Raw genomic sequence first — 14298 nt, 5'->3', positions numbered from 1 at the left:
AAAAAAAAAAAAAAAAAAATTATTAGAATTAAAAGGAACCTTAGAGTTCATCTGGCCCAGGGTTTTCTACACTTGCCTGATTGTAAAAATTACTCGGGTCTTTTCTAAAATAATGAAAATTCCAGGGTCCCACCCAGCCCTCCTGACTCATGAGCTCTAAGGAAGGGTCCTAGAAATCCATGTTTTGTTGGGTTCTGGTGTGTGATTTTTTGAAAAACAAGTTGCCTATGTAAGTCTAAGGATCAGGCAGGTAGGGGAACCCTAATGTTCTATAACCACCACCCCTTACAACCGAGGAGACTGAGTCAGGTTAGTCAATTGATTGCTTGGGTTACTCAGCCAATGAGTAGCCCAAAGTGTCATCTCAACCACTTACTGATGGCGTGTTGTTTAACACCTAACCTGAATATCATTTTCCCACCTATATTGTGAGATTAATACCTGTTTCCTGGGACTGTTATGGGAATAAGATGAGATCATGGATAACAGCACTTACAAACTGTAAAGAGCTAGCTAAATGTAAGCATTTACTAAATGGTTGTACCAGGACACCAGCTCCATAGCTTATGCTGCACCCCAGTGGCTCTTCAACACTTTGTTGAAATATTTTGAGCTTATTTTTCCAAGCTAGAAACTACCTCTTAATATTTAAGGACATGAAAGATTCCTTCTCCTCTGGCAGCTTCCTGGTTGATTTTAAAGCACCGGCATTTGTCTTTTATTTTGATTAGCATTCTGATGGACCCACTAAGCGCTTGATGTCTCTTAAGTAAAGTTGAGACTTACACCAGCTATCCCTGTGCAGGTGCGAAATTGAGGCAACTCTTGAAAGGCTAAAGAAACTAGAGCGTGATCTCAGCTTTAAGGAGCAGGAGCTTAAAGAACGAGAAAGACGTTTAAAGATGTGGGAGCAAAAGCTGACAGAGCAGTCCAACACCCCGGTGAGTACCCTCCCCCTTCGCCGTCTTTCCACATGCTGCTTGTAGGCTGCGCGGCTGAGCATGGCAGCATGGCACCTCTTCCCCTGCCTCCCACTGCCCCTCCTCATTTCCTGCCTCACGCCTGTGTATCAAAGGGCCAGCGTGTGGACTCAAGCGGCGTTCATACCTAATTTCAATTAATAAAATGCCAGAGATTTAAAAGAAAAGCTTATCCTATTTCTGGCTCCTTCCTTAAGAACTGTTATTCTGTCAGTGTGTTTGTATATTAGAATTACAATAATAAAATCCGATGTATTTTCACACCATCTGCTCAATCTCAGAACATGCACCTCGGTGCTGATTAACTCCTTCTAGCCGCTCAGTCATTAATAACTGTAACTCCAGCAGCTCACTGACTAACAGAGTCTTTGATGTGTCAGAACTTAACCATGTTTTCCTTCTAAAATGAAGCTAACCATGATGACATGCAAATGAGAAGCATTAATATTTCGTACTCAATTTAGTGTTATGATCAGGGGCAGCAAAATATTGGAAAAAGATTCTCTCTGGACAAGCTTTCAGTATTTATTACACCTAGGCAGTATCTTGTTTTCTCCCAAGTCTTGTATTTAGAGGAATATAAAAATTCTTTTTAAGCATTTCACTGGTTATACAGTAACCTTGAGCTTACATGCTGATATGATATTATTAAAGTCTAATCAAATTTCAGCATTCTTTCCTATTTTAAATGGCATAACATTTTCAGGAATTAAGTATACATTTATAATTGTTTTTTCCCAGGGTTTTTAATGGGCAATATTTGTTCACTTAAAATTACCCAAGTAATAGTAGATTAAAAGTAAACATATATTTTAAATTCATTTTTGATAGTTCCTATGGTGATTATGCCAAAAAATACTGAAATGCCGTTCATTTTGTGGTCTTCAAAAAGCTTTCCTATCTTTAAAAGTCTTAATCTTCATTAAGCAGCCAATGCCCAACTGGAAAGTATTTTCCAGTGTCTAAAGAATAAAATAGTTTGTCTCCTTCCCAACTTGCGTGGAGAAGCAACGTGATATCCAAACAAGGAAAATACAATGAAGCTAAATGTTTACTATCAGATTCATTGTGGAAAAAAAGGACTTTGGTTCTCCAGGGAATTCCAGAATGAACCAAATTGCTATCCATAACACTACCATGGAACATTTTAAAAGTGCCACTTTTATCTGTGAATTTAACTTAGCTGGTGAGAAAAACGATGAGGGAAGTTTCCTGTTCTGGCTGACGTGGTGTCAGCAGGCAGCCTCTGAGAGCCTCACTCTAGGGATCTGCACGGGAGCAGTGCTTCTCCCAGAGCTCATGAGGGACAGGAGCAAAAATGTGACCTTGTCCCTAGAGCACAGCTTCTGAAGTCTGCAAGGTTTTGTTTTATTTTAAAATGCATTGAAATCTAAAGCCGTAAAAGCATTGCATGGCCTGACTCTTTCTGAATGTAGTATTGTAAGAAAAAACTTTAGCCATTCACATATGCTTCAGAACCTTTCTTTAGTTTATTGGCATCAGTTTTGCTAAGAAACGGGCTGCCTTGCACATAATTATTGCTCTTAGTAACATAGTTTCATAATAAATAATAAAACGCTCTGCAGTAAAGCTCTGTGTGCTCGGTAGGTTGCCTGCTTGAGTTTTTAACCCCACGAAACTTTCTGTGAAGGAACTGCTCTGAGGGCCACCACTAACAATGGACAGCCTGTAGCACAATCTCAATGAGATTTTCTTCTTTTTTTCCTTATGGGAGATAAGTTTTCTTTCTTTACAGTACTTGCTTTTAATGTCTCTTCTGCTTAGAGCTGGTATTTCTGAAGGAAAGAAAGTTTATGTTCAGATATTTTGTAAGTAGGTATTTTCTTTTGTCTTCACATCAGTTTCTGTTTAGCTTTAACTGAGATTTCTTAGACAAAGATGAAATAAACCTTTTAAAAAGGAAGTGGCTGGAGGTTAAGACTTCCTGTATGTGGCCTTGTCTTAATTATGTAAGTTTAACATTTATATAACTTCATAAAAAATTGAATCATTCGATTAATTTCAAGGGCACTATTTTCTTTCCTAAAACTAAAACATTAGTTAATGATATTTGGGGAGATTAATCCTTTATGCATAAATATGGATAATGTTTATTTTCTAATTATAGTTGAAGCTTGATGTGAACATTTTATTTATTTTAAGAATACAGGCTTATCTGAGAAACATTTATAGAGATCTTTAGAGTCAAACCTAATGTGAGGAATGACGCTCAAAATAATACAATGAGCCACAAAGAGTTCCTGAGAATATCTTACAATTGAAACCAAATTTCAGAAGCTGAGATGTTTGACTGCCAGGGAAATAACATCCTGTTTCCAGTGTTTAAGGATCTAAATCAATTGTTTTCTTCCATATAATGGATACTTTTCAGTTGTATGATATGAAATTAAAGTTATTGAACTAACAACTCCAGGAGGGTTTTCCCAAAAGAGCGAGCTACTTTTTAAAAACTCAGCTCCAACTTCAGTTTAAAAATTAGGAAATTGAGGCCGGGCACGGTGGCTCATGTCTGTAATTCCAGCACTTTGGGAGGCTGAGGCGGGTGGATCACGAGGTCACACGTTCGAGACCAACCTGGACAACATAGTGAAACCCTGTCTCCACTAAAAATACAAAAAATTAGTTGGGTGTGGTGGCGGGTGCCTATAATCCCAGCAACTCGGGAGGCTGAGGCAGGAGAATTGCTTGAACCTGGAAGGCGGAGCTTGCAGTGAGCCGGGATAGCGCCACTGCACTCCAGCCCGGGAAACAGTGTGAGACTCCGTCTCAAAAAAAAAAAAAAATTAGGAAATTGATCCTGAATACTAGGTACCAGAATATAGAGGTCATCCCAGTATATTATTTGTACATTATTTATCATAAATGTATCCATATTGAAACTATGCCAAAAACATAAGCCTTGATTTGCTTATTTCTCAAAAGAAGAGGCAGTAACGTTTTTCATATCCTAACAGTTTTACCCCTAAAATGGATATGCCCAAACATTTATGGGAATAAGTTGGCTGTTCAAAATAATTACATAAAGTAGAAGATAAATGTCTGTGACCACTGTGAGCAGTGACATCTTAAGAAAAAAGTTCTGTTGAAAGAGGAAAACTTGAATATTAGAGCATATTAGAACAATCTAAATTAACACTATTTTCCTCCTTTCTTCCTAGTTTTCATGTGTTTACATACTTACGTCTAACTTAAATGTGAGAGACAGCATCTAGAATTTGTTCACAAGTGAATTATTTAATAATTTGAATAAATAGTATTACATCAGTTCTGGCTACAATAAATAAATAAGTGGAAGCAAGTGAATTCTAGACTAAATTTTAGTGTATATTCAGAGCACTAATCCAGATAAAAAGGTAGTCAACAACCCACATTTCCCTAGAACTGTATTGACTGCTGAACTGTTTTTTGTGCTTCCTCTAAGCTTATCTTTTGGGCATAAAGTTTCTTAATTTTTCATTTGAGAATGAATCTCTGCTTAATTTCTTTTTTAAAAAATATAATGGTTAACTAAATGTTTCCTTGTGAAAGTGAAATTGGGAAAAGTTAAGATAAATCCTAAAAACTATTTGGTTTTAAGCAAAATGAGGGCTTAAAACTTGCAACTTCTTTTCCATTTGAAATTTGGCTTGCTGTGGTGCTTTGCAAACTTTTGGTTGTGATTTATCCTGTCAGTCATAAATTATGGCAAATATGCTGGAGCCAAATCTGCCATTAAATGCATTCTCACATAATTCCCTACATTCATTTATTTCACTAATCATTTACCTCCTGTGTAGTGCCAACTAATTTTGTGGTATCTATTTTCCTGATTTAAATTGGTCCTAATTTCTCTTTTTACTTCTGTCCTTTCTTCCCTTTTGATAGCTTCTCTTGCCTCTTGCTGCAAGAATGTCTGAGGAGTCTTACTTTGAATCTAAAACAGAGGAGTCAAACAGTGCAGAGATGTCATGTCAGATCACAGCAACAAGTAACGGGGAGGGCCATGGCATGAACCCAAGTCTGCAGGCCATGATGCTGATGGGCTTTGGGGATATCTTCTCAATGAACAAAGCAGGAGCTGTGATGCATTCTGGGATGCAGATAAACATGCAAGCCAAGCAGAATTCTTCCAAAACCACATCTAAGAGAAGGGGGAAGAAAGTCAACATGGCTCTGGGGTTCAGTGATTTTGACTTGTCAGAAGGTGACGATGATGATGATGATGACGGTGAGGAGGAGGATAATGACATGGATAATAGTGAATGAAAGCAGAAAGCAAAGTAATAAAATCAAAAACGTTTGGAAAACACAAAAGTAATTTGTTTATCTCAGTCTGTACAAAAACAAGTAAGGAGGCAGAAAACCAAGCACTGCATTTTAGGCCAATCACATTTACATGACCGTAATTTCTTATCAATTCTACTTTTGATTTATTTTGCTTACAGAAAATGGGGGGAGAATTAAGCCAAAGAAGTATATTTATGAATCAGCAAATGCGGTGCCTGATTATAGAAATTTGTGATTCTATATACAATATAGGACTTTTAAAGTAATGACATTCTGGCTTTTTCTTTTTTAATGAGTACCTTTTAGTTTGTATTTTACTTTATTTCCTTTATTCAAATCGTTTTTTAAAACGTACATTTTGAACAAGCACTCTTAACTCCTAATTGTTCTTTGACACATAGTATTCTGTGACTTACTTTTTTTTCTTATAGCAGTACACTATAATATCAGAAATGGTTGGCCTGAGCAACATAGTAAGATCTCGTCTCTACTAATAATTAAAAAAGTAGCTGGCATGGTAGCACACACCTGTAGTCCCAGATACTTGGGAGGACAAGGCAGGAGGATTGCTTGAGACCTAGCCATCAGTCAGGGCTGCAGTGAGTCATGATGGCACCTAGCCTGGGCAAGAGAACAAGACCCTGTCTCAAAAACCAAAAGAAAGAAAGAAAGAAAGAATTGATAGTACAAAATCCAACAACAAAAATACTGAGATGAAAGAAGGTTATAACAAAATGCTCTTCAGAAATACCTAAATGCTGAGAATTTTTAGTACTAAATAGCACAGCTGCTCAAAGTAAAGCCTGAGCAGTGTTCTCAGTAGTGTATTTGAAGGAAAAATACTCTGATTTGAAACCAACAGCAGATGTTGCAAACTTTCATACCACTGCTGGCCATGGAAGCTTCTTAACAACACACTGTCATTTAAGGCTGTGCTTGTGCTTTATACAAAGAGAAAGACGTGGTCTTAAGGGGATGCTTCCAGGGGGTTAATTCATGCCTCTCCTGGATTTTCCAGCAAGTGGTGTATGCGTGGGCGTTTGTTTTTTAGAGGGGCATAATAATCCTGGATTCTAAACATATGCTCAGCTATTTTAAAGAGGAAATTAAATATTACAAAAGAAATAGTAAAGATAAGTTATCCTCACTTAGGCAGAAACACAGGTCCTTTCCATATCACGTTTAGCCTACCAGAGTTGTTTTTTGTTTTAACCCTGCTTCATAATGTTGGTGTTTTAGAAGTAGATACAGGGAGTGCTCTGAAAACCTGGCTAGCCAGGGATATTCTCAGAATTTTATCACCTATTTGTCAAAGCTTGTTTAAATGATAAAACACTTTTATTTATATATATTAAGAGGCAAAAGAACTAAGACTTGTTTCAATCTAAATTAGAAAGGAGTGTCATTATTTGACTATTAAACCAAAACATTTTGGTCGTTCTTTTATGGAAGTTTTAAGAAACGACATCATCATAGATACCATCTAATAGTATTTCTAACTACATTTGATCATTAAAAGCCTCTTAGAATTTGAAGCGTGACATGTTTCTAATGCCCCTTGAGAGCTGAAAAATACCACATAATGATCAGTATGCTGTGCCAGCTTCATTTGGGGAGAAATAACTAATAGAATGTTCTGGGTGTGAGGTGTACAGCAGCCTAGGTGGCATAGTGATGAAGAAAGGGATCAGAGTCTGACTGTCACTCAGAATCCTGGGCCCAGTTGCTCAACAACCTTGGGCAAATTATTTAATCTCTGTGTGTCTGTTTGCTGATCTTCCACATGGGAATAGTAATAGTACCTACTTGAAAGGATCATTGTGCGGATGAAAAGAAATAATATATGTAAAGCACTTAACACAGCACCAGGCCCATGCAAAGTGGCTAGTTAATGTTAGCTGCTACGAATGGTGCCAGTGAAGACACTGAAAAATAAGTGATTTCAGTAACCTTCCGGAAAACTATCAGTTTCAAATAATATTTTCTCTGTGGTATGGGATGAAATTAAAAGTGGAGAGCTTTCAGGAAAGATAACGAGAACATTCTTAGAATGTAAGCTAAATAGATTTCTTCTGTTGCTCTTTGAAAACTATGAGCCCTGGCCAGGTTAACCTGGTCTGAGGTGAGACTAAATGCAGAAAGAGCAGACAAACCTTTCCCTAAAAGATGGATTCCCCCACATACCCATGCTACTAGTTTCTCTGTCTATTCACACGCATATACAAATACAGGAACACAGCCTGTCTGTGCTCAGACATAGAGAAGTACTATCTGACTTGAGTCAATGCACCCAAGCAGAAAAGCTTGGAGTAGAGTAGAAGGGAGGGCTTGGGACTCCTGTCTTTCCAGCATGCCCTGGGGTGCAGTGGTCAGCCACCTGAGGAGACAGCCAATAGCATGGGGTTTACAAGGCAAAGATATAGTCATTCATTCAGCACATATTCATTGAGCTCCTTCTCTGTGCCAGACACTGTTCTGGAAGATAGCTAGATGAAAATCTTTGCACTCACAGAGCTTACATGGCAGTGAGTGAAGATTGATGATAAATAAAGCAAATGCATCATATGTTCACATTTGATAAGTATACGCCAAAAAATGAAGCCGGGAAGGAAGATAAGGCCCATGGGTGAATGTTGAGGTTTTTAAAGTATGATCAGGAAAGGCGCCACTGATAATGTAACATTTGAGCAAGGCTGAAAAAGGCAAGGGGATCTCTGGGGCTAACTTCGGGATCTCTGCACTTTATGTAAGAATGTAAACCTTGCTTCTCATTTAAGAATGAGCAGCAATACATTTAGAACATATGAACTGAATGAAATGGACATTTTTTTCTTAATAAATCCATATGATTATACATAAAGTTCTGTTGCATTAATAAAAGCTGCCAAATAGGGCCAAAGAGAAAAATAACAGGACTCTATACTGGACCTAACTTTATCATTAATTAGGTAATATTTTCCTCATTTCTTTACTGCTGCTATTTTCCTCACCAGTATTCCAGAGATGGTTACAGCTCAATACTCTGCCACCAAGAGCCTGCAAGGATTTCAAATACAGCAGAACTGGCCTCGGTGAAGAGCTTAAAACTGTTCTCCTCGTAGAACCGGACTATTGATCACTACCATGTGACATTGGCTCTGTTACTTTCTGTTCCAAATCAGTATCCTTCTAGTGGTTTGAACATGTTAAAACATCCCTGAAATCTCAATCATATAATCAGAATTTTATAGTGTTCTCATTCTATCTGTAAAGATCATTTGGAAGACTTTAGATTCTATTAATTTTAAAAAGGAATGTTTATTACCATATGCAAAATTTCTAATGATGATATTAATTATACAGCTTCTAATTCACTTTTCAGACCAGTTTTGAAATGGCCATTATCAGTGTTGGATTTAGTTCTAATTACTTGATTTACAAAATGTACATTTAGAAAGAGAAGGGTTAAAAGAAACAGAAATGTAAAACTTCAAAATGAGAATTAAATCTCTCAATTGTTGTAGTAATTATCAGGGACATGCAACTGAAAATGTCTCACCTTTCATCTTTTTTTCTTAATTCATGAAGTTATCTTGTAGAATTTGATGAGACCCTCCTAGTCATTCTCAACTGGGGTGCTGCTGTCACCTACTGGTGTTTGAGAGTGTTGGGACTAGGGCACATTTTTGGTTGTCACAGCAACTGGGATGGCGTTTGGTGCCCAGTGCCCGGAATAGTAACATTATGAATGCCAGGGACAGTTTGCTCCGTAAAGTCTTCCATCCAAAAGGGGCTGGGCGCGGTGGCTCACACCTATAATCCCAGCACTTTGGGAGGCCGAGGTGGGCAGATCACCTGAGGTCAGGGGTTCGAGACAAGCCTGGCCAACATGGTAAAACCCTGTTGCGACTAAAAATACAAAAATTAGCTGGGTGTGGTGGCACATGCCTGTAACCCCAGCCAGTAGGGAGGCTGAGGCAGGAGAATCACTTGAACCTGGGAGGCGGAGGTTGCAGTGAGCCGAGGTCGCACCAGTACACTCCAGCCTGGGTGACAGAGCGAGACTCCATCTCAAAATAAATAAATAAATAAATAAATAAATAAATAAATAAATAAATAAAACCCAGTAGCACTGTCCCCTCCCCACTGATAAACTTATCAAATCCAGAAGCTTTAGAGTTTCGTGTCTAATTATTTTTCTCCTGAACAAAATTACCCAAGTCAAAAAAAAAAAAATGTATTTTTAGAATTACAGCAACATACAACCTGAATTTTGTGGGTTTCATGGCTTTATCTTAAAGCACCATTTCCCTACGGGGAAATGGTTTCTTTCTCCTTAGGAATGCTGGTGGCAACTTGAAACAGCCAAATCCACCGGGGCAGGTCACTCTCCCATTACAATGATTCCACAATAAATAGAAAAAGAAAAAAAATCTCATTGAGGTAGCTGTAATTCTATAGGTTAACTTAAAGCCTCTTTTCTACCCATCATTTTGAAAGCAAAATTACATTTTACTATTTTACATAACCAGTGAAAAGAAGTTGAAAGCATATAGCTCACTGTTTTTGATGCTCTGGAAATGTTGAGGGTGGGTTTTAACCAGTGATTTTAACATGCAGTGAATTTGTTAGACTTTTAAACACTAGCTAAGGTAGTCAAACTTGATCTCCATTAAAAATCAAGGAATTGGGGATAGGGGAGTGTTTAGGAGTGATCCAGAATGACTTCTCCCAGAATTACTGTGCATATAACTTTATTTTTCAGAGTTTTCATTTGAATGGTAAGAGTTTTATGAAAGACAGTTTTAAAACTTATTCTGAGTTAAATATTAATACTTAAAAAATTTTATTGTACTAGACTTATTGCAGCCTTTTGAAAGTAGCAGAGTTTCATCATATCACATATATGTAATAGAGCATAAATTTTCTATAATCAGGCACCTTTTGCTGCTTTTGAGTAAGACTGTTTTCCTGTTTAGATGTTAAGCATTGCCAGACATAAAAATCTATTCTCTTCTCTCGATTGTAGCGTAGCCTGACAGCTCTAGATACAGCATTTCTATGATGAAAAATGAGTGTCCATCAGGACATCTAGAAGACTAGCCATGTTTTCTCAGACTCCACCTTTGTTTGCACTCTGTCGCCTGTGAGGAGCTTCCTGGCATGTGATTATTTACTTCAAACTAGAGTTTCAAGCACCTACATTAATTATTTTATATTGTGTGCAGAATAGTATATCTATTAATGTCAGAAATGATACACTGCACATACTGCTTTTGCACTCTTAAAATTTTTGTACTAAATAATAGAAAATATTTATATTCTTTGAGTGTGAGCTTTGAATAGATGGCATTATCACTTTATTGTTTTTTTAACAAAAACTTTTTCTCAATTATTCTATTGCAATGTTATTCTGAGCAAGTCCTATGCCAAATATCTTGTATAATGTTTGTATGGAAGATTAAATTTTACTCTTGTGTGGTAAGACTATTCAGTTACTGATTTTATAGTTGGAATTTGATATTCCAGCACAAAGTCCACAGTGTATTCAGAAATCCAAGTTGGTGTCATACATTTCATTTTGATGTGAACTTTGCTTTGCTTTCCTTTGTTCTAAGACTCCATTTTGCAATAAACGTTTTGACAGTAAATCCCTTTGTTATGTGTTGCTGTGTATATAAGATCCCCGTTAGATTGGATTCCCAACGTCCTTTGAAGGAATCGTTGTCACACGCATGGACACAAGTGTTAGCTTTTCTCTCCTAAAGTCAGTGGGAGTGTAAATAATAAATTTGTAAAGTGATGAGACAGTCATGGGGTGGATTTTTTTTATTCCCCAAAGAAAGAAAGGCTTAGAACTCATCCTACAGCAGATACACTGATATGTTAACAAGGTACAGAAAACATAAAGGAAATGGTAAGCCACTCTGTGGCTGGAGATCATTAACTCTTATCCCCTGTCTTGCCAAATTCAAACCGTCATGAAGCAATGCCTGGCTCCAGCCTTCCTCTCACTGATCTTTGCAAGCATTGTGCAAAGAATCCTGCTGGAGTGAGCATCCAGCTGAATGAAGCCAGTGCCTTTCCCTAGGCATCGTATTGGAGAACCATCCTCAGTGTGCAACCAACCCCCTCTCCTTTTGACATTAAAACCAAAGATTCTGGTTGTGATTAGTTATTTCATTTACAACTTCTATTCTATTCAAAAAATACTTATTTCTCAATTTTGTTTAGCACAACATTTGGGAATTTTATAAAAATAACACTACACATCCCCTCCCCCCATCCCAGTTTCTATAAAAGTGAGCCATGATGCAGGAAAATATTTCTGTAACTCAGACTGTTGTTTCTTGAACGAACCAAAAAAGTTCCATATTTCACGTTTGCTTCTGTGATGGGAGAAGGGAATGGCATGATTCTGCAGCTGTGTCCAGCTGCCCTGTGAAGAGACAAAATTGTCATATATTTTCTTTGATCCAGTTCGGCTTTAGATTCTATTCCTCAAGTCTTTCTCCTTTCCCCATTATTAAAGCAGGTGACTGTGTGTGATGATTCCTACCCACCTCAAGTGTTTCCGAGGAGGCAAAGGCAACCCTGGAGGGAAGGGAAGCACATGCAGGTAGCAGAGTGTACTCAGAACAGGATCGATTTCAGTGTATACTTTATGTCCTGGCAACTTGTCTATAAATACTGCAACCCTGCACATTCATGTCCATTTCAGTAGTGGGATTTTCCGCTTGCCTCCCCACTCTGTCTGCCTCATTTCCCCTTTTTCCTCCAACATGAACTCGTTGCCTTCCATTCCCATCCTTCCCTCCTGTACCTCCCTCTCCCGCCATGCCAGGTTTGGCCTTGTTGCTTCTCTTTACCCAGAATCACCTCTCTTCTTGTGTTGCAGGACCCAGCTCAAGCCGTGCTGCCCTCCATTCTCCCATCTTATTTTACGAACCCCTTTGTGAATACATCTCTCTATGGTATACCCATAGATATTGAACTCTATGCTAGAGAACTTAGCATTCCAGTAAATGCACCCTTTAATTTTATTCATTGTTTAAAATGACTCAACAAAAATTCACCAGATATCGTATGCCAGACCCTATGTTAGGCATTAAGTAAACCAAGATTCACATGGCCTTGGAGTCCCCCAGGTATAATTTATACCTGTATTAGCCCCAGTTAAATTAAAAGCTCCTTGAAGGCAGGGGCTGTGCCTTTTCTAGCAGAATTTTGAGCATGTGGGTACAAAATACCTGTAAGTTAGAAAGGTTAACTCACCTACCCTCTGATTTTTATACTAACAGTAAAAGCAACCAAACTCAACTTCTTTTTTTGAAACTCACAAGAAAATATTATTTGTAACAGAAGATGAGTGACGCTTTGCCATATTATCTCATGAGCAATTCATTTTGGGGGGTCAAGTTAGGCTAGTTAAAGCTAATAGCTGTACCAAACTCGAATTCGACCTATAGGACACACAGACTTCTAAAAATTATATAAGCATTTATTATTTAGATGGCCATGGGGCATATATTGAAGAGAGTAAGGAGCTCTTTGGCTCTGAAAATGGTGCAGGCTGAAGTCCTCTGGAGACATCTTCGTTTGCACTTGTGAACCTCATAGGGAGGTATTTTAATCTGTTTTAGTTAGAGCAACTCTACAGCCTGGGTTTCTTAGGACCGTACCAATTTCCCATGTCCTTCTTCATCCATGGGTGCTAACATCTGGTTTTTAAAATATTGTGCAAATGAGATCTTTAAACACTTAGAAATTTCTCTTGAGCATAGGCATAATACATCATCTGGTTACTAAGTGGTTGCTTTAGAATTTTCATTGTTAATCCAATAGTCCTCATGTTGGCTGAGAACTCTGAGGAAGACTCTGGGTCTCTGAGAAAAGGTCAGAAATGTCTTGACGGCTGAGGCCTTATTGTGGGATGTAAAAACCATGTACCAACAGAGGAATATGAAACAGCTTCCAAAGTACATGAATTGTTACTGAGAGATTGGTGAACATTACTGGAGCACTGAGAACTGCCTCTTAAGGTCAGGGAAACTGTTTTCCATTCAACCCAACCTGCAGGAGGAACCAAGCCAGAGCAGCAACTGAGAGCTAAAAGAGTGAGACAAGAGGATGAACCAAAAAGACAATGATAATATTACTTTTTTTTCGTTTCATGCATATTTCCCATGCAGCTGCTGCCTTCCTTTGAAATTGGTGCATGGACAGAAGACGATGTGGTAAGCTCTTTGTATTCATGCCTTATTTGACTTGGGCAGGTATTTCATAAATTTGTCCCTAAGTTTTTAGGTAAACAGATTGGGCCTTAGGAAAGTCTAACTAGGAGAAGTTGACAAATTTTTTTTTTTTTTTTTTTTTTTTTTTGAGACAGGTCTCGCTCTGTCACCCAGGCTGGAGTGCAGTGGTGCATCTCAGCTCACTGCACCTCCACCCTCCTGAGGTTCAAGCAATTCTCCTGCCTCAGCCTCCTGAGTAGCTAAGACTATAGGTGCCCACCAGCACGCCTGGCTAATTTTTGTATTTTTAGTAGAGACGGGGTTTCACCGTGTTGGTCAGGCTGGTCTCAAACTCCTGACCTCAAGTGATCTGCCCGCCTCGCCTCCCAAAGTGCTGGGATTACAGGTGTGAGCCACTGCACCTGGCCTTTTTTCTGTTTTTAATGCAATAATGATTGAAAATAAGGCCTCAAGAGTAAAGCAAGTATCTGCAACTCTTCTAAGTGGGTTCTACCTTCCTATTTGCTCTGAAAGTATTCCAGAATACAATAACAAATACCAATGAGGAAATTAAAAAGTGGCAGCTCGGGGAAACAAACGAACATACTTGAGAAAAAAGTGATCTTAAATCTTTTTTAAAAAACAGGGATGGCCTTGAGCCGCGGTAGAGGAGGATCTGGTCAAGGCAGTGCTGGACTGAACTGAACTGGGACACCACTGAACTGGCTTTGCTTCTACCGCAGGCCTGTTTGAAAGCGAGGCATCATATTTGCCAGCCTTACTCTGGCCTCCCAAGTGGGAATAGACACGAGCACGCC

General features: G+C 38.4%; 1 protein-coding gene across 4 annotated transcripts in view; it reads left to right on the top strand.

Moving 5' to 3' along the window:
• The window catches only part of MAP3K20 (mitogen-activated protein kinase kinase kinase 20), a 193374-nt gene that overhangs the window by 142718 nt on the left and 36358 nt on the right, over window positions 1–14298 (top strand). For 3 of the 4 annotated variants that reach the window (XM_017856968.1, XM_017856969.1, XM_017856970.1), the window contains 2 exons: window positions 806–941; window positions 13439–13483. In XM_017856968.1, the coding sequence (XP_017712457.1) occupies window positions 806–941; window positions 13439–13483 (181 nt within the window). Of the gene's footprint in view, window positions 1–805; window positions 942–4865; window positions 10898–13438; window positions 13484–14298 lie in introns of those variants that run through there. The other variant, XM_017856971.1, reaches the window with a different exon arrangement.

Source organism: Rhinopithecus bieti, unplaced genomic scaffold, assembly GCF_001698545.2.
Source record: "Rhinopithecus bieti isolate Rb0 unplaced genomic scaffold, ASM169854v2 scaffold_43749, whole genome shotgun sequence".
Lineage (NCBI taxonomy): Eukaryota > Metazoa > Chordata > Mammalia > Primates > Cercopithecidae > Rhinopithecus > Rhinopithecus bieti.
The sequence above is the reverse complement of the archived record's forward strand: the minus strand, read 5'-3'. Positions and strand labels throughout refer to the sequence as shown.